Source organism: Alexandromys fortis, unplaced genomic scaffold (genome assembly GCF_014885135.2).
Source record: "Alexandromys fortis isolate MF-2015 unplaced genomic scaffold, M_Fortis_MF-2015_v1.1 scaffold_97, whole genome shotgun sequence".
Lineage (NCBI taxonomy): Eukaryota > Metazoa > Chordata > Mammalia > Rodentia > Cricetidae > Alexandromys > Alexandromys fortis.
The window spans coordinates 3,744,278-3,766,562 of record NW_026067981.1 but is presented as its reverse complement, the minus strand read 5'-3'; the positions used below and the strand labels follow the sequence as shown (position 1 = coordinate 3,766,562).

The window sequence follows — 22,285 nt, the reverse complement described above, 5'->3', positions numbered from 1 at the left end:
CTGGAGAGTTCATCTCATTTACTAAGTAGACAGTTTGACTTACCAAAACAGCAGTGGTTAAAAGTCTATGAAACCAGAGTATCTTTCCCTCCATCTTTTAAAATAAGAATTTTTGTTTGCTTTTAAAGAAATAGTGAAATTTATCTCACATTTCAAGATTTGCTTACCTATTAGTATTTTATGAATTAATATTTAAAACTTACAAAAGGCCTCAGGTGGGTGGCGGCAGCCCATGCCTTTGATCACAGCACTTGGGAGGCAGAAGCAGGCATATCTCTGCAAGTTTGAGACCAACTTGGTTCACAGAGCAAGTTTTAGGACAGCCAGGGATACACAGAGAAACCCTGTCTCAAAAACAAAAACAAAAACAAAAACAAAAACAAGCAAACACACAAACAAAAAAGCCTGAAAAAAATATTTTTTGGCTTTAGACAGCTTCTCCCAAGAGTTTTATCTGTCATACACTATGAAGAATACAGTAGCTCTTTACTGAATCATTGAAGTGTTAATGAAATATTGTTCACTTTATTTTCATAGCAGCCAAAAACAAAACAAAACCAAGAATCATTATTATTCAAGTTGAATAATTACTAACTAAACCAGAATAACCACAAAAAATTATATATTTGAAACTGATGAAGCAGAAAATAAAAAGTAGGAAAAAAAATTTTTTTCAAGACGGGTTTCTTTTTTAAAAAAATATTTATTTATTTATTTATGTTGAATAATTACTAACTAAACCAGAATAACCACAAAAAATTATATATTTGAAACTGATGAAGCAGAAAATAAAAAGTAGGAAAAAAAATTTTTTTCAAGACGGGTTTCTTTTTTTTTTTTTTAAACATTTTTTTAAAGATTTATTTATTTATTATGTATACAGTATTCTCAGTACTCTGCCTGCAGGCCAGAAGAGGGCACAGATCTCATTACAGATGGTTGTGAGCCACCATGTGGTTGCTGGGAATTGAACTCAGGACCTTAGGAAGAGCAGGCGGTGCTCTTAACCACTGAGCCATCTCTCCAGCCCTCAAGACGGGTTTCTTTGTGTAGCCCTGGTTATCCTGGAACTCATTCTGTAGACCAGGCTAGCCTCAAATGCTTGAGAGCCATCTGCCTCTGCCTCCCAAGTGCTGGGATTAGAGGCATGTGCCACACTGACTGGCATACAAACAGATATTTTAAACACAAAATTTTGATCTGTTTTATGTTATATAACATATATAAACACATACACACATTGAAAGGTGAAATAAGTTTTAAATATTGGGTGTTTAGGGATCAGGGATGTAGCTGATTAGTAGCTAGCATGCCAAAAGCCCTGTGTTTGAACTTTAGTATTGAGGAAAAATGTGCATATATGATATCTCCCCATACACGCATTTTTAAATACATTTTCCCAAATCACTAAAAAACTATTTTTAACACTGTACCTCAGGAATAAAAACTACTCGGGAGAGATAACCTCCTCTCCCTGAGTAGTGGCCTGGAGGATGGAGGGCAGGTAGACTATCTGAAACACCCTGCAGAGTCAGGGCAGGAAGCACTCTCAGTGGTGAGTCCCGTGAGCACTACTGGAGAAAACAGGACTAGGCCAGGACTAGTTTTAGGCATTCAGGTGAGAAGGGCAAGAGAGTTGACTAGTGAGGGGCTTCAGGTACTTAGGTGAAGGGCAAGAGGGAAGCCATGAAGTTCCTTGGTTACTTCTCGTTTGTTGTTTTTTTGCTTTATGCAGCATAATCCTTGAGTTTGCCTGCTTGAAGAGGTAGCAGAAAGCCCATCATTTTGGTACTTGCCCTTACCTTGATGTAATTGCTTTGCCTTTCCCTATTCTGGCAGGCAAGCTCATGTTGGCTTTTGTGGGCAAGAGCAATGACCCTGACCTCCCTCCATGGAGTCCCCTCATTCTGTCCTAGGTTGCATGTTATATACATATTTTACGTGTATGCATAACGTTCTTTGAGAACATATGCTATATGCATTTCTTAGTAAATGGTTAGTACTGTACTCATTATTTCAAACGTTTTTAAACCATAGATTAATCCACACTTTAGGAGGGTACAGGTGTCCTTTTCTAAGCAACATCCTCATAATAATACAAGGGCTAAGAAGTAGAAGAGTTATTTCCTTTATAAAGCTTATTATGTGTATAGTCAGAAAGTATAAAGAAAATCCAGTGATGACAGAATAATTCCTAACAAGATCTTCAAATTATGAAATTGGTAAATGTGTATGATAGGAATAATATTGTGGCTAAATATGCTAGAAATAAATTCTAATAGTCTTGAAAGATAAATTACAAAGAAACCATTTTTTTCCTCTTTTTGTTTTTGTTCACTGAATTAGAATGTCTGAAATAGGTTATTGTCTTACAATGAGAGGGGAAATATTTAAATTTAGAGTACTTCTATTTCTATATAGCTATATGTAACTGGTCTCATGCCTGTCTTTTATAGGATATTTTAATCAACTGCCGGCGTGCGGCCACATCTGTGGCTATTTGTCCCCCAGTACCCTATTACCTTGCTGTGGGTTGTTCTGATAGCTCAGTACGAATTTATGACCGGCGAATGCTGGGCACAAGAGCTACAGGTGAGGAAATATTTGGCAAAATTTGGGACTGTTCAAAGAAATGTTTATAACATTTTACACTCATATAGTTTTTAATTTTGTTATAAAATGTTACTTAAATAACAGATTATTTTAAGAGAAAAAGTATTTTACTAATTTTTTTAAAAGTTTTTCATTTTACATAGCAACCACAGTTCCCTCTCCCTCTCTTCTTTCTGTTTCCCCCAACATTCCTGCACCCAACGTCCCCTCATCCACTCCTCAGAAGGGGTAAAGCTTCCCATGCGGGGGCACTCTGTTGGAAACTAGGTATAGTGGCTGTAGTCCAGCACTCTATAGCTGGAGGCAGGAATCAGAAGTTCAGGGTCATTCCTGTTTGAGGCCAATAGGTACTACAGGAGGCCTTATCTCAAGAAAAAGAACAGACTCTATTGGAGTAATGCTTCCACAGTTATCAACTTAAAATATCGTAACAGGAGCTGGGGAGATGTTTCAGTAGTTAAGAGCATTTGCTGCTCTTATAGCAGACCTGAGTTTGGGTCCCTGCACCCAAGTTTAGTCAGCTCCCAACTACACCAGATGATTCACAAACTGTCTGTAACTCCTACTCTAGCAAATCGAATGTGTATTCTTCTGACCTCCATAGGTACCTACATCTAGAAACACTCACATACACACCCCAACACACACACACACACACAAACACACACACACACACACACTCAAGCAAACACTTAAACACTTGATTTGTTTTTTCCAAGACTGCCATAATAAATTATTCAAAGCGAGTATCTTAAAATAATAGAAATTTGGAAATTTTTTTCTTGCATTTCTAGAATTTAGGTATCTATCTGAAATCAAGATGTCTTAGGGTTAGTTCTTCTAGAGACTTAGGTGAGCATCTGTTCTGTGCCTCTCTTTTACCTCATGATAATTGTTGCCAATTTTGGCAGTACAGTAGAACACTTCAATTCATAAATGTACCATTTCTTGCAAGTAATTAGGAGACATACTGGTAAAGGAAAATAGATTTATTTATTCCTTAATTAATTAATCCTTCAACCGGAGAGAAGGATTCCTACTTTCTCTCTGCCTTTTTTGTAGCAGTATTGTAAATTTATGGAAAGGCTGAAACAAAAGCCAGGAAGTAGAGGTGTACAATTTAGGCAGAACTGTGTAAAATCTCTTCCTGGAAGTCATAATCATTTTCTAGCTGTCATCACGGCTTTAGCCTTTCTTGCCTCAAACATGATAGTCCTGGGGAAATTTTAATTCTCTGAGACCCATTTAATAGTCTTAAAGCCACAGAGAAAGATACAGGTATCTCTCTTTAGACTATCTCCTTTGCTGCCAGTACAGTTACAAAATCAGACTTAAATTCAGTACTGCAACAATATTCAAAATATTCCAAGCTAAGAAGATATAAAATATGCTACATATTATATACCTAAGTCCAATTAAAAAGGTCACGCATGTATACGTGTACATGTATATATATATATATCAAATATATGGCCACATTGTTATGGAAAATAAAGTACTTGGGCAGAAACCACCAGTGTCAGTAATAACCAACTTAGACTATCAAATGTGTGGGAATACCAGATGACAGCTTTTCTGTTCTTTTTTTTAATAAATTATTTACTTTTATTTATTTGGTGTTTTGCCTGCATATATGTCTGTGTGAGGGTATCAGATCTTGGAGTTACAGATAGTTGTGAACTCCCATATGGGTGCTGGGAATTGAACCCAGGTCTTTTGGAAGAGCAGTCAGGGGTCTTAATCAATGAGCTATCTTTCCAGCCCCTCTGTTTGTTTGAATCAACTTTAATTCTTTGACAATTTTACATATTTATATACTATATTTTGATCATTTCCTCCTCCAGTCTTCTGTTTTATCCTCCTCCCTCTCCCTGTAATCCTTCTAGTCCAACCCTGTCCCTCCTACATTCATGTTACTTTCCCTCAATGCCTGTTGAGTTTAATAGAGTTGCTTGCATGTGCGTACATGTGACTTATTTACTGGACATGGACAACTTACCAGTGGCTACATCTCTGAAGAAAAATTACTCCCCTTTTCTAGCCTCATTACTCCCAGTAGCTCTTCAGTTGGAGGTGGGACCTCATATGCCCCTCTCCCATCAGTTTAGACTGTCAGTGGGCTTACCTTGTGCAGGTAACCATAGCTATTTGTGGGTTCATGAGTGCAATAGCAGTATTACATTCAAAATAACCTTTCACATCATTCCTCCTCGGCCTCAGGCTTTTGCCTTCTGAGAGATTTTCTCTTTTGAACTGTGATGAGGAGTCCTGTCAATTTGAATATGCACATTTTGGGTGAAACAGTGTGATAATATGAAAACATAGGTGTCAGTATTATTCTCAACAAAAACAATTTACATTTTTAGCAGGATGAGACTTGATCGTGCAGAAGTACACAGCTTTAGGGATCCTTAGAATTTAGCATTCCTGGACAAATTGAACTCTCTCCTCCCATACTGAATTGTACTGAAGACTACCAGAGTTTTTTTGTTTTGTTTTGTTTTGCTTTGTTTTGTTTTGTTTTTCGAGACAGGGTTTCTCTGTGATTTTGGAGCCTGTCCTGGAACTAGCTCTTGTAGACCAGGCTGGTCTCGAACTCACAGAGATCCACCTGCCTCTGCCTCCCAAGTGCTGGGATTAAAGGCGTGTGCCACCACCGCCCAGAGTTTTTAAAATTGGGATTATAAACTAGACTTTGTGGTCTAGCTACATCTCTAGTCCTTGAAATTTTGAAACCTTGTGATTTGGTTGTATAGTTGAGGTCACCCTTGACCTTGATTCTCCTCTCTTGCCTTCCCAGTTTTGGGATCATAGGCATTGGACCCCTGAACTCCACTGTGGCCTCTTGGGTCCTGCAGGTGGCGCATATGTGAGGAGCAGTACTTGTAGTTTCTGCTGCCTTTCTCAGTAATTACATTTTAAGTGGAGGTGGTGGAGACGCCAGTGAAGCAGCTTCTGTGAGTCATCACCCATGTAGGGTGCGACTTTTCAGAGCTACAGCTGTTTCTAGCACTAAGTTTCATCTCTCAGCTACAGCTGTGTCTTGGAAGGAAAGAGCAATCATGGCCCTTCTGGGAGAGGTCCTAAAAGTTCCTCTGAGCTGCTGTTTTCTTAGTTGACCAAGCCCTGCTAGCTTTGAGAGAAGTGGACTAGATGGCTATCAAGGCTCCCCGGAGGTGGCAGGAATCACTGGTGTGCTCAGACATACTGGACTTCCTTCTTGTAGTGTCTGGGAGCCAGCTCTCTGCACCATGCAGACTATTTAGGAAGCCTTTAGTAAAGGGTCCAGAGAGTGGTGAAGGCTGTGTCGAGTCCTACACGAACCATACCTGAAAGAGGAACCTGGAAGAGAAAGACCATCCAAAGCTGCAACAAAATAATAGCCTATTACCTTCAACATGATTATAAAGTCCTGTTTAACAGTCAGAGTTCAAACAGTGGTGCTCATTTAGCAAGGCCTTTTCCTTTTTCTTGGAAGACAGAAGAGTCATCAGAAATTTTTTAAAAACTAAATTCTCCTTAAACTCATAATCCTCTTCTTGAGATCTTTTAGTGTAGAATACGTGTATCATGAGCCATTGTGCATTATTTGGCTTATCTTAGTTGCAGTAGTTATTTACATTTTTAATTTAGATATTCTCAGATGATTGATTCAGTTATATAGAATATCACTAGACTAGGAAGAAACCACGGTACTTTCAATAGAATTGGTGTTTAAAATCGTCAATAATATGTTCTCCACATGCAAGAAGGTTGGAGAGATGGCTAAGCAGTCCAGAGGACCTACCCGGGTTTGATTCCCAGCATCTACAAAGTGGTTAGCAACCATTTGTAATTCCAGTTCCAGTTTCCTATTCCAGCCTCCATGGGCATTGCACATACATTCTTCATAAACATACATGTGAACGGAATACCAATACCATAAAAAAAAATCTCAATTTTTTTAATGGCAAAAAAGGCTCTGTCAAAAAAAAATGCTGTCATATGAAGTGGTTTTCTTACATCACATGTATTTTCATCCTTAGCCTAACTTTGTGTTGATTTGAATATATTGCACCCCAAAACTATTAATATTTTGAGTTCTATGTGAATGCAAAGATTTCTATGTGAATGATTTTGATATCCTGGCACCTATAAGTTATATTAATGAAGTTATTTATTTTAAAGGATTGAGGTAATGTCATTTGTTCAAAAAGACAATGGTTTCTAAAATAAAAAAATAGCTAATAAACAATTAGAATTGTATTCAACATATTCTGCCAAGTGTCAGGTTTCCTAGTATAGAAATGATCTTATTTTGAATGAAAAGTTTGTAGATGACTTTGTATAGAAATCAACTATTAGTAAATGTTATTTCAGCAAGTCTTGTAATCTGGAATTCTGAATGATAAGGTGATCTTCTTCTTCTTCTTCTTCTTCTTCTTCTTCTTCTTCTTCTTCTTCTTCTTCTTCTTCTTCTTCTCCTCCTCCTCCTCCTCCTCCTCTTCCTCCTCCTCCTCCTTCTTTTTCTTCTTGTGTGTGCGTGTTTAAATGTGCTGTGTGTGTGTGTCGGTTTGTTATACCTGGGAAGAGGGAATCTCAGATGAGGAATTGTCTTAGTCAGACTGGCCTGTGGGTATCCCTAGATGGTTATCCCCATTTTCTAAATTGCTAATTGATGTGGGCTTTTTGTGGGCCTGGACTGTAGAAGAAAGGTAGCTAGCTGAGCAAGCCAGGGCAGCAAGCCAATGTGCAGCTTTCTACTATGGTTCTTGCCTTTGCTCCTGCTTGAGTTCCTGCCCTGATTTCCTTCAGTGATAGATTGTGATTGGGAGGATAAGCCAAGTTAAACCTTCTTTTCTCAAGTTGCTTTTGGTGTGGTCATAGCAACAGAACTGGAATATATGCTGTCTTTATAGCATTCTTTTTTTGTTTGCTATAAATTCTTGACTATTAAAAAGGAATCTTATAGATTCAGAAAGTGATAATTTGGTCTATATTGCTACATTATTTCATGTAGCTCATAATTCAAGCTAAGAGTTTTTAAAATGTTTATTTTTATTTATAACAGTACTAATTTTGATAAATTCCTGTTATTTAGGGAATTATGCAGGCCGAGGAACTACTGGAATGGTTGCTCGCTTTATCCCTTCTCATCTTAGTAATAAATCCTGCAGAGTAACATCTCTGTGTTACAGCGAAGATGGCCAGGAGATTCTTGTCAGCTATTCTTCAGATTACATCTATCTTTTTGATCCCAAAGACGATACAGCACGAGAACTTAAAACTCCTGCAGAGGAGAGGCGAGAAGAGGTAAGCGGTGGTGGCGCATGCCTTTAATCCCACCACGTGGGAGGCAGAGGCAGGCGGATCTCTGTGAGTCCGAGACCAGCTTGGTCTACAAGAGCTAGTTCCTGGGCAGGCTCTAAAGCTATAGAGAAACCCTGTCAAAAAAAAAAAAAAAAGAAAAACAAAAACCAAAAAACCTGGACTCTTTCTTCATGGTGAGATGCCTGTAATTCCCGGGAAAAGGTAGGATAGATAATCAATTTAAGGTCATCCTTGGCTAAGTAAGTTTTGAGGTTAGCCTGGGCTATATATGATGCTGACTCAGAGAAGAAATAGAAAAGTGTTCAAGTAAAGAAGTAAATGCATTGATTTTTTTTGAAGGCTTTATGATTTAGGGAACATATGAAAGAATAGGCTAATAAATAGAGCTCTAGAAAAACTGAGCTAATTTTAAAAAGAAAATATGTAATATAAAACATTTAACCTTGTATATGCGTAACAGCAGTATAAAATATCAACAGCTCTGCACCTGGAGGCAAGCCAATTAAGACAGTAGACAATATGATGATAAACATCTAAGAGACTGTGTTCATGCATCAGGTGCCACCCCTTACCATTTACTATTCACATTAGGCAACAGTTCCATCCTTTTCCACTTGAGAAAGTAGGAAAACTTGAAGAGGGCATTTATATGAAAGGTGAATGAACTGAATTACTGTGACCAATATAAAAGTGGAAAGCTAGAAGTAGATTTTTGACAATATATAGCCATGAGAACATATTTGGTTTAGTTTGCTAGGCTTTTCCTAACATGCATGCCATATTGATCTTCAAAAATATTTTATTAAAGATTTACTTTTAATATTTTATTATTTTGGATGTATAGTAGTTTTGCTTATATGTATGTCTACACATTATGTACATGCTTATTGCATATCAAAAGCCAGAAAAGGCGTGTCTTTTCCCCTGGAATTGGAATTACAGAAGACTGTGAGCTGGAGTTGGAGTTACAGAAGATTGTGTACTACCATGTGGGCACAGGGAACCAATCTTGTGTTCTATGGAAGAGCAGCAAGTGCTCTAAACCACTGAGTCATCTCTGTAGTCTTAATTTTGACCTTTTTATTTTACAATGACTTATACTTATTCTATACTTTGGCTTATTAGCTGTTGTTACTTAAATTAATTAATTTTTACTTAATAGTGATTTAGTATTAGCTAGGTGTTAATGAGCTTATGTTATTTGATTTGTGAAAATAGAGATTAAACTCAAGGCCTCACATTGAGCAATAATCAAGAGAATATATCAAGCACTGAGCTATATTCTCAACATTTACACATTTAAAGGAAGAACAGTAGCAAATGTGTAATTACTATGAGGCAAAAAATGAAATTCAGTTGTGAATACCGATGATATGACCGCTCCAAGGTATGGTTGAAGGGAAGGGAGGGTTTTTATTGTAGATATGAGGAAGAGAACGGCCAGAGGCATCTGGAAGAGTACAGAGCAGAGACAAAGTAGTTGAGTAAATGTGACCAGCATCTGCATCTGGCCTTGAATGGAGAGAAAAGACTGGGAGAACCAGAGGTGGAGACTAAGAGAGAAAGACAAAAGAAAGGGAGCATAGCCAAAACAGCAGGGTTATGAGGAGAAATGAGAAGCTAGGGTAGGGAGAGATAGAAGCCCATGAGCTGAGGCAGTTTGGGGTAAGGGGTGGGGTGAGAAGAGCCAGGATGCCAGCATGAACAGTTACTGTGACACAGAGAGGGGCTGGAGGCCCACATGTGCTTTGGTATGCTAATTGATATCACAGATAGCCATTTATACTTTCTCCCATGATAAGGGAATGGCTCTTTTGATAGAGCCGAGCAGGCTTCACAAATGCTGAGGAATCCAGCTTTTATCTAACTGCCAGAACTTGGGCCTGACAAGTTGTTATTATAAAATTAGAAAAAAAATGATTATTTTATAGATGAATTTTAAGATGTTCAAAGTGGCAGTATATTTACGTAAATTAGGAAAATTATAAGCTGTTTATGACTTTATTGAACTGGTTAAAAACAGATTCTGCCATGTCATTTTGTTGCTGCTTTGTAATTTCCTCTTGAGACTTGTGGGTAAGTATAGTTGCAGTCAAACTCTGTGACTGAGAGATAATGAAGAACTTGGAAGTGTACACATGTTTTTAAGTGGGCCAGCCAACTTTGCTATCATAGACTCCTTATCATCAGGACTAATGCTGAATCATTTTATGGAAATGTTTTTCTTAGTATGCTTTGTTGAATCAACCAAGTTAAAAACAATAATTCTAAAATCTGAATTATAAAAATAAATCATACTTATTATATTTAGCCAAACAAGAGTTGTGTATATGTATGAAATTAATGAACTATCCTCTTTTTAATTTCCATAGTTTTTCATTTGGTATTTTATGTTAAAACTTTGACAATATTATTTAGATCAGCTATTCTTAATCCAACAATTATTTATTAGGTACCTCTGTACACTTAATTTTATATTAAACTTAAGAAAATGATTACATGAGCTGGGCAGGGGTGCATACCTTTAATCTCAGCACTCGGGAAGAAGAAGCAGGTGGATCTCTGAGTTTGAGGCCATTCTGTAGTCTGAGGGTCTACAGAATGAGTTGGAAGACAGCCAGGGCTACACAGAAAATCCTGTCTCTAAAAACCAAAAAGAAAGAAAGGAAGAAAGGAAGAAGGAAAAAGAAAAAAGAGAAGAAAGGAAGAAAAGAAAGTGACTACATAAAGACAAGACCCTTTCACTTAAGACAGCAAACTACCAGAGTATCTCTGACTCCCCTACCTCTAGTGCTGGGGTTATGGGGTTATACTTGTCCACACTCACTTTTTACATGGATTCTAAAAATTTGAACTCAGTTCCTCATACTTATGCAGCAAACACTCTTAGCACTGAGCCATCTCCCTGGTCATAATCAACTTGTAAAAGTATATAATTAAGTATTACATATTCACAAACTAATACAACTAATATCATTGTGGTACTGTATCATATTAACCAAACAAGAAACCATGCTAAGTGATAGATACAAAAGGGTACATATTCCACTGATATGCAATAATATCCAGAATACTCGCATCTTTTTAAAGATTTATATATTTTATTTGTATATGAGTGCACTATTGAATTTTTTCATGAAGAGGGTATCATATTCCCTTATAGATGGTTGTGAGCCCACCATGTGGTTGCTGGGAATTGAACCCAGGTCCTCTGGAAGAACAGTCAGTGCTGTTAACTACTGAGCATCTCTCCATCCTTGAATACACACATCTTTAGAGAGAGAAAGTAGATTATTGGTTTTTCTGGACCTTTGAAAAGGGACAGGAGAAGAATGGCTGTTGATGGAAGTGGGATTTCTTTTTGGGAAGATTAAAATGTTCTAGAATCAGATAATGATAACAGTTGATACTAATCCCTGAAAGTACTCTTTGACTTGGAAATTAATTGAGCTTAGTATTAACTCCCTCCCTCCCTCCCTCCCTCCCTCCCTCCCTCCCTCCCTCCCTCCCTCCATCTATCTCTGTTTCTGTATACATGCTATGGCACACATGTGGAGATAAGTATAACTTTTTAAAAAAAAACTTTTTTGTTGTTTGTTTTTTGTTTTTGCTGTTTTTTTCAAGACAGAGTTTCTTTGTGTAGCCCTGACTACCTGGAACTTGCTCTGTAGACTAGGCTGGCATTGAATTCAAAGAGATCTGCCTGTCTCTGCCTGCCTTTGCCTCCCTGAGTGTTGGAACCACTGACTAGCTCAGAGAACTTTTAAAAGTTGATTCTTTCTTTCTTCCATATTGGTTCCTAGAATCGAACTTATGTCATTAGATTGGACAGCATTAATATTTACCCACAGCATTTGCTCACTGGCCTCCACTAGTGACTGTCCCCCCTCCCCATGATGTTTACTCATTGGTGTGCAAGTTGACACAGACCTAGACATATCTAGGAAAAGAGTCTCGAGTAATGAATTGCCTCCATTAATTTGTCCTGTGGGCATGTCTATGGGGGCATTTGCTTAATTAATGATTTATGTGTGAAGGTCCAACCCACTGTGGGTGCTGCCACTCTTGGGTGGGTAGTTCTGGGTTCTATAAGAAAGCAGGCTGAGCCATGGAGAGCAAAGCAGAGATCACCTTCCTCCATGAGCTCTGTTTGAGTTCTTACCTTAGTTCTTGTTCTGGCTTCCTGTCATGATAGAATAGAAAGCAAACTGAAATGTTTGGTGACCTTGACAAGGATGGTATCAACGGAAAGACTTAAAAATAAAACCAACAACAATGGAAAAATTGATTAGACTGGATTGAGAAAGGAATGGTCGGGTAAATGCAGGCATTCCTCATGCTTTCGAGTAAAGTGAAAGGAAAAGAACTATAGCTGGAAAGAAATATATACACTCTTATGCAACTGTGATTTTCTTTGCATCAATAACAGAACTTTCAGCATATTGTGAGAGAGAACCAGATAAGAAGACATGAATATTAAAAGAATAGAGTGATTATTGAGGCAAGGAGTTTGAGGATTGAAGGAAGGCAATAAAAAAAAGCAGTAGGTGGAACACTTGGGATTAAAGAGAATGAATGATGCATTCTTTGAGAATGATTAGGTTAGAAAGTTTCAAGTAGAAATAAATTTGTAGAATTCTGCTGAGAAAATTGATGTCATTTCTACAAGGCTTTATTTTTAAAATAAATAAAGCCATATTTTGTGTATTATAGGACAAAAATTTGGGGGTAAAGTCACCCTTTCAAGTGGGTCAGTGAGACAAATGTATTTGGTGACGACTAGTCATTGTCTAATTGTTACTGCATTAGTGGTCAATGGGATAAAAAAGAACCTCTGTTTTCACAATCACTGCCAAATAAATGACACATGTTGGGTTATTTGGGGAATGTAAAAATGGTTCTTGCTTCTTTAGAATACAGAAAGTTGAATTCATGCTACTACAAAAACTAGAAAACAATTAGGTTCATATTTTTTTACTTTACTCATACATACTTTTGCTTATACTCTGTCCTTCATCACCCAATATAATCCTTTCTTGGTTCACTTTCTAAATTTTTGGACTTTACCCACATTTCCACGTATGTATGTATGTATGTGTGTACATGTGTATACAAATATACACATACACACTGATTTACATCATAGACCAGGTCCCCATATGAAGCAGAACACAGGTTTTTATGAGTTTGTGTCCTCTGCTTGATCTTATACTTTCCATGTCCATCTTTTTCCCTCATGCCATGATTTCATTTGTCTTCACAAATGAGCTGTATTCCATTGTGTCTGTATACTACACATTTATTATCTGTTCATTTGGATAGAGAGGCAGTAATATGGATGTCCACGTCATCTCTGTGGAAGGCTATGAAGATGTTTGTATGCTTAGGAGTTGCAAAGTCATATGGTAGTTGTTTTTTTTTTTTAAGTGGGAGAAAAAGTTATTAGCTAAGAATGATGGCAGAAATGGAGAAAGTTTGACACAAGTGATGAAGGGATAAAGTTGATACTGGGAAGAGCCAGAGAAGTAAGTGGTCCAGAAAAGATTAAAAACAAAACATTATGTCATTGTTAGGTGAGTAGGTAAGGTACTTAGACTATGCTACCGTCGCAGTATTGTAGCTTAGGCTGATTGACTTTCTTGCTGTCAGCTGGACAGTGATTAGAGCTCACTGTACATAGTTCATTTCTTTTTCCTTCTCTCTTTCTCCCTCTGTCCACCCTCCCTCATCTTTCTCGAGATTAAACTCAAGTAAGTACCCTACCACAGAACTGTATCTCCTCTAGACAACCACCACCACACCACCTCCTCCTCCTCTTCTTTTCCTCTTTAATTTTGAGACAAGGAGCCGCTAAGTTGCCTAGGCTGTTCTTAAGTAGGTCTTGAATTTGTGATCCCTCTGCTTCACCTGGGATTACAGCCTGTCATCACTAAACCCCGTTTACATATACACAGTCTCAAAGTTGTATTTGTATTTGTGCTTTTTAGGTTGAGGAAAGTAAGTATGGACTGTATCACCATGGATATTTAGCATCATGAGCACTGTAAAAGACTAATACAGAATATAGCAGTGTTTTATGTGTTGATCTAGCATTTCATTCTATACTTAAAGATAGTAGGGAGTTGGAAAAGCTCCATTAAATTACGCTGTAAGAATTGTGGACTGGGGATTAATTCAGTGGTATAGTACTTAGCTCATCTGCATAAGGTCCTGGATTCAGTCGCTATCACTAGAATAAAAGTTGAAAGCAATCTGTTCTTTAGACTCACGTAGAATCTACTTGTGTTATTACCTTGTAGTTACGACAGCCTCCAGTTAAGCGCTTGAGACTTCGTGGTGATTGGTCAGATACTGGTCCCAGAGCAAGGCCAGAGAGTGAACGAGAACGAGATGGTAAATACATTATGGCATTTTCTTTGTGATATATGGTATTAAAGATTTATTTACCCTATCTGTGTGAGTGTTTTGCCTGCATGTGTACTGTGCCTTGTGCTGGTGGAGATCAGAAGAAGGCATAACATATCCTGACACTGGGGTTACAGATGGTTGCGAACCACCTTGTCGATGCTGGGAACTACCTGGGTCCTTTTCAAGAGCATCAGTACTTTTAACATCTGAGTCATCTCTCAGGTGTCTCCTCATTTCCATTGTTTTCTATTGTAAATGATGCTGCAATGAAAAAAATTTTTTGAGACAGGGTTTTTCTGTGTAGTCCTGGCTGTCCTGGAACTCACTCTGTAGACCAGGCTGCCCTTGAACTCAAAGAGATCTATCTGCTTCTGCCCCCAGAGTACATGTGCCCACTACTGCCCAGCTACAATGAAATCTTAATAAGTATATTTTCATGAGTTGCCCAAATATGTCATAGGATAAATTCCTAAGAGTGCAATGGCTGAGACACTAAATAAGTATGTTTTATTTTTATATACACATACATGCAAACACACATATATGTATATATACATATAAAAACAATTTATCTGAATATATCTTATCTAATGAATTTATAGCCAAAATCTTATTCTAATTATTATTAAACCTTTTATAATCAAAAGAGTATTCCTAAGTATGTATTCTTGACTATTTTATAATAGTCTTAAATATAAAGTTACAGTGTGTAAAGGTGGCTTACATGTCTGTAATTCCAGAACTTGGAAGGCTGTGACAGAAGGATTATCATAAGTTCAAGCCAGGGCTACATAGTAAATTCCAGACCAGGCTGGACTACAGAGTGTAGAGACCCTGTCTTCAAAAAATAAACCATATCAAAGAATTATGTGATTGGATAATTATTACATTTTTTTATGTGACCTCATACTCTTTGTCTGTTTTGACTTTTGAGCCTGGGACTTACTGTGTAGCCCTGACTGCCCTCATTACTGTGACAGCCTGACTGTGTATTCCAGGCTGGGCTCCAAGTAACAATAGTCTTCCTGCTTCAGCCTCCTGAGTGTTGGGCTTTCATACTTCCATTTTAAGATGCCCTTAAAATCCACAGCACTGTAAGAACATAAAATATTCTTAATATCTCCCATGGTGTAACAAAATAAAATGTCCTTAATGGAGAAAAGCAAACAAATGTTTATTTGAACAAAGAAAAGGGGTTAAGTTGAAAAGACAAAATACATTCTCTGACAGCTAGTTGCAAATACCTGTGGCCATATAACCCCAAAAGGACCTGATCTCATTAAATACTGGGACTTTCAGTAAATAATAAGAATTCTGCTTTAGGGAAATTGTGGTTAAAAACCCCAAGGTTATTTCATGTCTGTCTTTGATGATAATGTTTGTAGTGAGAAAGCTAGCCTTTCCTTCTGTTTATTCCACTTAGAATTCATGAGCCCTTTCTATGGGGTACTCTTATCACTATTAATAGACAGTGGTGGGGCAGGAGTGGGAAACATAGTTACCTAAGAACAGGCATAGATGAAGATGAGAATTCACACTCTTGGAGGTGGTACTGTACACATACATGGGTAGTCACTCATATAATTATTATAAAAGGTGATGGGGACTGTAATGGCTTTTTAGACATTTATGTAAGTTACTTGGGTGATTTGATTTTTAATTTCTAGCATCTTAAAGGCTGTCAAATCTAGGTTTTTCTATCAAAGATCCTGACTTTTTGCCAAATTTACTAATAAACTTTATATTGTTATAGGAGAGCAAAGTCCCAACGTGTCACTGATGCAGAGAATGTCTGACATGTTATCAAGGTGGTTTGAAGAAGCAAGTGAAGTTGCACAAAGCAATAGAGGAAGGGGAAGACCTCGGCCCAGAGGTAATTTGCTCACTACTTAAAGTCGTTGGAAAGCTGGTAAAATCTATTTATGGAAGATAGTTTTGGCGGGTTTTTTGTTTGTTTGTTTGTTTGGTTGTTGGTGGTGATGGTTGTCTCTCTCTCTTCTTCCTTCCTTCCATCCATTCTTCCTTTCTTCTTTGTGTGGTTTTTTAGATAGGATTTCTCTGTGTAAGCCCAACTTTCCTGGAACTCACTCAGTAGCCCATGCCTACTAGAAGATAGTTTTGGTTGCTATCATCTATCTAAACTGAACTGTGTTTTATAACCAAAGTAGTCATAGGTCTCTTCTGATTCCACTAGACCCAATTGTAACTTATCTCAAAACAAAGAAAACAAGACTAGGATTTCCAATTTTAAGTCCCTTTCCAATGCACTTTAAAAATGGACATCTACAAAACTCTAAAGTTTTGCATATAATTTTAAAAATTATTTTAAAAATGTGTATATGGTGTGTATACATATATGTGTGAGTGTGCATATGGAGGTCAGAAAACAAGTTGGGGGAGTTAGTTTTCAAACTCAGTCAGGGTTGGCAGGAAGTATCCTTACCTGCTTAGCCATCATACTGGCCCAAGATTGATTATTTTAGCAAGAATCTGTCATTGTTTCTTATCTCTGTTGATAGACTGTTTGCTCAAGTGAACCAAACCACTAGTGGCTATTACTGGTAGACTGAACGTCTTAGTTGGGGGTTTCAACAAAAATCAAGTTGGAGAGGAAAGATTTACCTGGCTTACACTTCCACATCACTCTTCATCACGAAAGAAAGTCAGCACAGGAACTCACACAGGGCAGGAACCTGGAGGCAGGGGCTGATGCAGAGACCGTGGAGGAGTGCTACTTATTGACTTGCTTCCCACAGCTTGCGCAGCCTGCTTTTTTATAGAACCTGGGACCATCAGCCCAGGGATTGAACCACCCACAATAATCTGGGCCCTCCCTCATCAGCCACTAATTAAGAAAATGCCTTACAGCTGGATCTTAGGTAGGCATTTTTCAGTTGAAGTTGCCTTCTTTCAGGTAACTCTAGCTTGTGTTAAGTTGACATAAGACTAATCAGCACATTGAAATTTCGTGTGTGTGTGTGTGTATGTATGCATGTATGTATGTATATGTATATATACATATATAATATATTTATTTATTATACACATATATTGTGTGTGTGTTTTCAGAGCATGTTTCTGTAGAGGTTTGTTTTTGTGTTATTTTGCATTTAAAATTTGAGTTCAAGGCTGGAGATATGGTTCAAGAACAATTAAGAGATGGTTTAGAGGGTGCCAGATTCCCTGTGACTAGAATTAAAGATGGTTATAAGATATCATGTGGATGCTTGGACTTTAACCCATGTCCTCCGAAAGAGCAGCCAGTGCTCTTAACCACTGAGTTTAAGTCCCAGCAACCACATGGTGACTCCCAACCATCTATAATGAGATCTGGTGAACTCTTCTGGTATGTGTATGCATAATAAATGAAGACATTTTTGAGGGGGGAGGGGGGAGTTTAGAGCATTTACTGCTTTTGGAGAAGACTTGAGTTCAATTCCCAGAACCTACATAACTGCTCACAACTGTCAACAACTCCAGTTCTGGGAATTCAATATCTGTTTCTGGCCTCTGCAGGCACATGCATGCTTGTGACCAAAACACTCATACATGTATGTATGTAAAATAATCAGATATTTTAAAAACTTGAGTTTGCATTAACATGTGTTTCTTTTCTTTTTTTTTTTTTTTTTTTTGAAGGTGGAACAAATCAGCCAGATGCTTCAACTCTTCCTACAGTTCCATCAAGTCCTAATTTGGAAGTGGGTGAAACTGCAATGGATGTAGATACCCCATCTGAGCAACTTCTTCAGCCTTCTACATCCTCTACAGTGTCAGTTCAGGCTCAGGCCGCAGCATCTGCCACAGAAAGCCCTCATTCTCCAGACAGTGAGCAAAGGCAGCCTGTTGAAGCACCTGGACAGCACACCCATCATCAGTCTGGTGAGGATGTTATTCTTCAAGTGGGCTGTTCAAGTGCTGGTCTCTCATAATGAGCACCCACCTTTTAGTCTGTTGTGAAAGATGCTACATCACAGTAACGTCTTGCTGGAATAAATGGTCAGAATTATTTGTGGTATGTAAATAGTAACTTAAGCACAAACTTCGTGTATCTAATTTGCTTTAATTTTTACAAATAGTGAATCTTTAATTTATAAAAGATAGTTTTTTAAGTTAACTTGATGTTATTTTGACATAGTTTAATACACTGAAAGATTATTTTATAGACCATTATTGATGAAAATAATGTTCTAGATTTATTTGGTTCTGTGTCTATATTAAAATGATAGTGAAATATATCTCATTATTATTATTCCTTTTGTATTTATATTTTAAATTTTTTCTCAAATTATGAAATACTTTAACTATGTTCAGTATAGTGAGCCTGTGATTGACCCTTCTCAACAGCATAGTGTGCTTTACCAGGAGAATTATTTCATTATTATATATATGAAAAAGAATTCTTTTACCAAATTTTTGCCTTTACTTGATACTAGTAAAAAAAAAATACCAGTTCCTAAATTCTCTTGGTATATTTTTCTCTCAATATAGTAACTTCTTATTTTTTCCTCCCAAATATGGAATATACTATTATTTATAGTAATTTCAATAAATATATGTATATAGATGTATATGTACATCTACATAATCTACTTGAAATTTTTACTATACTTGTCAATAGAGTAAAAACAATGTATTTGTTTATTATTTTTAAGTTCTTTTAAGGAAACATTTTACTTGATACAGAACAAAAATGTTAGCAAGGAATATAGTTAGGAATACAGCTACCACCTAAACTAAGACTTCTGACTGTTTCTTAACAGCTTTGCCTCCAAGCTGTCCTGGATGCCAAATCCAAGATAATATGTTTTAAATTAAGTTCTGTTTTATCACTGTATCTCATTTTTGGTAATTAATATTCACTTTCTATGGGAATGGAAGTCAGGGTCAACCACAGACCTGTTTAACACTATATACAGTTTATCAAAACCTAAACTAAAGCTGAGCTAGAAAGTCAGCTCTTCCCCATTTCACAAGGTGTTTCAGCTTGAGAGAAAATAAAATATTTTGCATTGTTTGAGAAATAGGGCCAGAGGAGTGAAAAGTAGATCAAAACTTGTATAATTGGTAAAGATAATAAAAATGTTTAAAATATGTATTTTTATTTCATGTGTTTTGCCTGCACTTAGGCATGCACACTATCTTTGTGCCTGAGGAGGCCAGAAGAGGAGGGCATCAGCATCCATGGAACTGGAGTTAAATCAGTTGTGAGCCACAATGTAGGTGCTGGAAACTGAATCCAGGTCCTCTGTAACAGGATAATGCTCTTGACGACTGAGCCATCTCTGTAGCCTCAAGATAAGGATTTTTAAAGTAATAGTGTGGTTGCAAATATTCTGCAAGATTTTTGTTTTGTTTTGTTTTGTTTTGTTTTTCGAGACAGGGTTTCTTTGTGGCTTTGGAGCCTCTCCTGGCACTAGCTCTGTAGACCAGGCTGGTCTCGAACTCACAGAGATCCGCCTGCCTCTGCCTCCCGAGTGCTGGGATTAAAAGCGTGCGCCACCATCGCCCGGCCAAGATTTTAAGCAATTATAATAATAACTTATAATTAAAAAGCAAAAGATTCTTTAGCCCAGTTTTAAGTTCTACTGAGTCTTAAATAATCCCAATTATTTTGTAAACACATTTGTGAGTAAATATTTGGGAGCTTTAAAAAATGCTTTTCATAGCTATTTTATGTATTTTCATACCACAGTGTAAACTGCTGAACCCCTTTTAGTGTTTAATGTACTAAGCACTAGAGAATAGTTTTGTGGTGACTAAATTATCATAACATTGGCCATGAACATTTCAAAGAAAGTAAGGAAATATTTTGAGTTAGTAGATTGAGACTTTTCTTGACTTTTATAAGCTATGATTAGAGTATTTTCCTGTTTTCTAAATTGTAGCACTTCTGAGGAAAATGGTTTGGTGTGAGATGTAGGTCATGCCTGTAACTGTTTCAATAGTAGCCCTTTCATTATCCTAGCATCCAACATGTCTACAGCAAGGACTTCATGTTTTTGTTTTGTTATTTTCCTGGTCCACTTGTGCTTACCAAAGCCTATCCAAATCCAGATGGCTTCACAGACACTGGGGATTGTCCATTGTGAGACGGTAGTAGGTGGGAATGCCAATTTAGAGCTGTGATTTCTGTCAGTGCCTTGTGTATAGACTGTTTCTCTATACTCATCTTGCTGTGGATACCTTTTTATGTTAATGTTTATGCCTTTCCTTCATATCACATGCCTCTCCTGTCATCTTTAATAGTTAACTAAGGGACAGTGAGAACAAAAACTAGCCCAAGTGCTTCGAGATCCTTCTCATAATCTACACCTGAATCTCTAGTGATGACGATGAAAGTCGTAGCACAAATCTAGTGAACACTTGCCAGAGCAGTCTCTTTCCACACCTTTGTTGTCCAGCTGTAAGTGTGTTTATTTTACTCTTTCCTGGCTCTTAACATTTTTATCTTTCTGGTTTACCTTCTCTACTCCATAAGCTGTGAACTTCTTCACAATGAAGAACAAAACACTCATTTTCTTGACCATTCCAGCTCTCTAACATTGTCTAGAAGAAACATATCTTCTATTACACCTGACTGGAGCAGTTCAAACCATACCTTCCCAGATTCTCAGGGACTACACTCCTCTATACCTTCCCAGATTCCCAGGGACTACGCTCCTTCTCCATACCTTCCCAGATTCCCAGGAACTACACTCCTGTCCCTGTGCTTTCCCAGATTCCCAGGGACTACACTCCTGTTCCTGTCTTTGTGCCTTCCCAGATTCCCAGGAGTTACACACCTGTCCCTGTGCCTTCCCTCTTCTACGAGGTCCCTGAACCCTGAGGGAGGGATGATGGGAACATTCCATTTATGGCTGAGCATTCTGAAGTCCCTTCTCTCTCTCAGCATACTGTTTTGCTGTGGGTCTCTGTATTAGTTCCCATCTGCTGCAGAAGGAAGCATCCCTGATAGTGACTAAGCAAGGAACTGATCTATGAGTATAGCAGAATATCATTAGTACTCATTTTATTGATACATTCCTGTAGTAGAACAGTAGTATTTGGTTTTCCCCTGAGTCTTTGGGCTGTCTATTCTCAGGTTCTTGGTCATTCAAACAACATCTGATATGGGCTCCATCTCATGGAGTGGGGCTTAAGTCAAATCTGATTTTGGTTGGTCATTCCCACAAACTTTGTGCCACCATTGCACTAACATATTTTGCAGGCAGGACACCATTGTAGATCAGAGAGTTTGTAGCTGGGTTAGTGTTTGTGTTTCCTTCAGTACCATACAAGGTGCCTTCCAGTGCCAAGAACACTAGCCACTAGGGGCGAAGGCTCTAAATAGGGTCCAACTTGACTTCTCTGTGTTCAATGAGTTGTGCAGGTGTTTTTTCAGCAATAGGACCTTGTCATCAGTTTGTGGAGAACCACCTGTGGTCTTTGCAATAGTCTGGATTGTTTTAGGATTTTGGTGAACAATTCAATTAGATGTAGCCCAATCCCAGTACTGGAAACCTCATTTGTTGACAAGAGGTGTCCAGTTGGGGCTCTGTCTCTTCTATTATTTGGCAAATTTGTTTAGATTGTCTTCATATATGTATGAAGATGATAAATGTATATGTATATATGTGTGTGTAGGTAGTTAGGTAGATAGATAGATAGATAGATAGATAGATAGATAGATGAAATACATATATAATATGTATCTATTTTAGGAAGCTTCTACTGTATTAGGTTTCCATACTACCACTCAAATGGCCCTTAATTTTAGCTGTCTCTCACTATAGTCTCTCCTTTCTCTCCATCTTCCTTCTCCATCCCTGCTTGATCCATTCCGGTCCCCTTAATCCATAGCTATGTATTCTATTTCCCCTTTCTGGTGAGGTATGTCCCTCTCCTTTAGTCCCTTACTTTATACCTAACCTCTGTGGTTCTGTTGATTGTTGCTTGCTTATCACTGACTTAA

At 37.7% G+C, this 22,285-nt stretch overlaps 1 protein-coding gene across 3 annotated transcripts in view; it reads left to right on the top strand.

The window, feature by feature from the left end:
• Positions 1–22,285, top strand: part of Dcaf6 (DDB1 and CUL4 associated factor 6) — a 114,278-nt gene that overhangs the window by 37,309 nt on the left and 54,684 nt on the right. For all 3 annotated transcript variants that reach the window (XM_050158426.1, XM_050158427.1, XM_050158424.1), the window contains exons 6-10: positions 2,457–2,592; positions 7,694–7,905; positions 14,223–14,316; positions 16,085–16,204; positions 17,971–18,213. In XM_050158426.1, the coding sequence (XP_050014383.1) occupies positions 2,457–2,592; positions 7,694–7,905; positions 14,223–14,316; positions 16,085–16,204; positions 17,971–18,213 (805 nt within the window). The remainder of the gene's footprint in view (positions 1–2,456; positions 2,593–7,693; positions 7,906–14,222; positions 14,317–16,084; positions 16,205–17,970; positions 18,214–22,285) is intronic.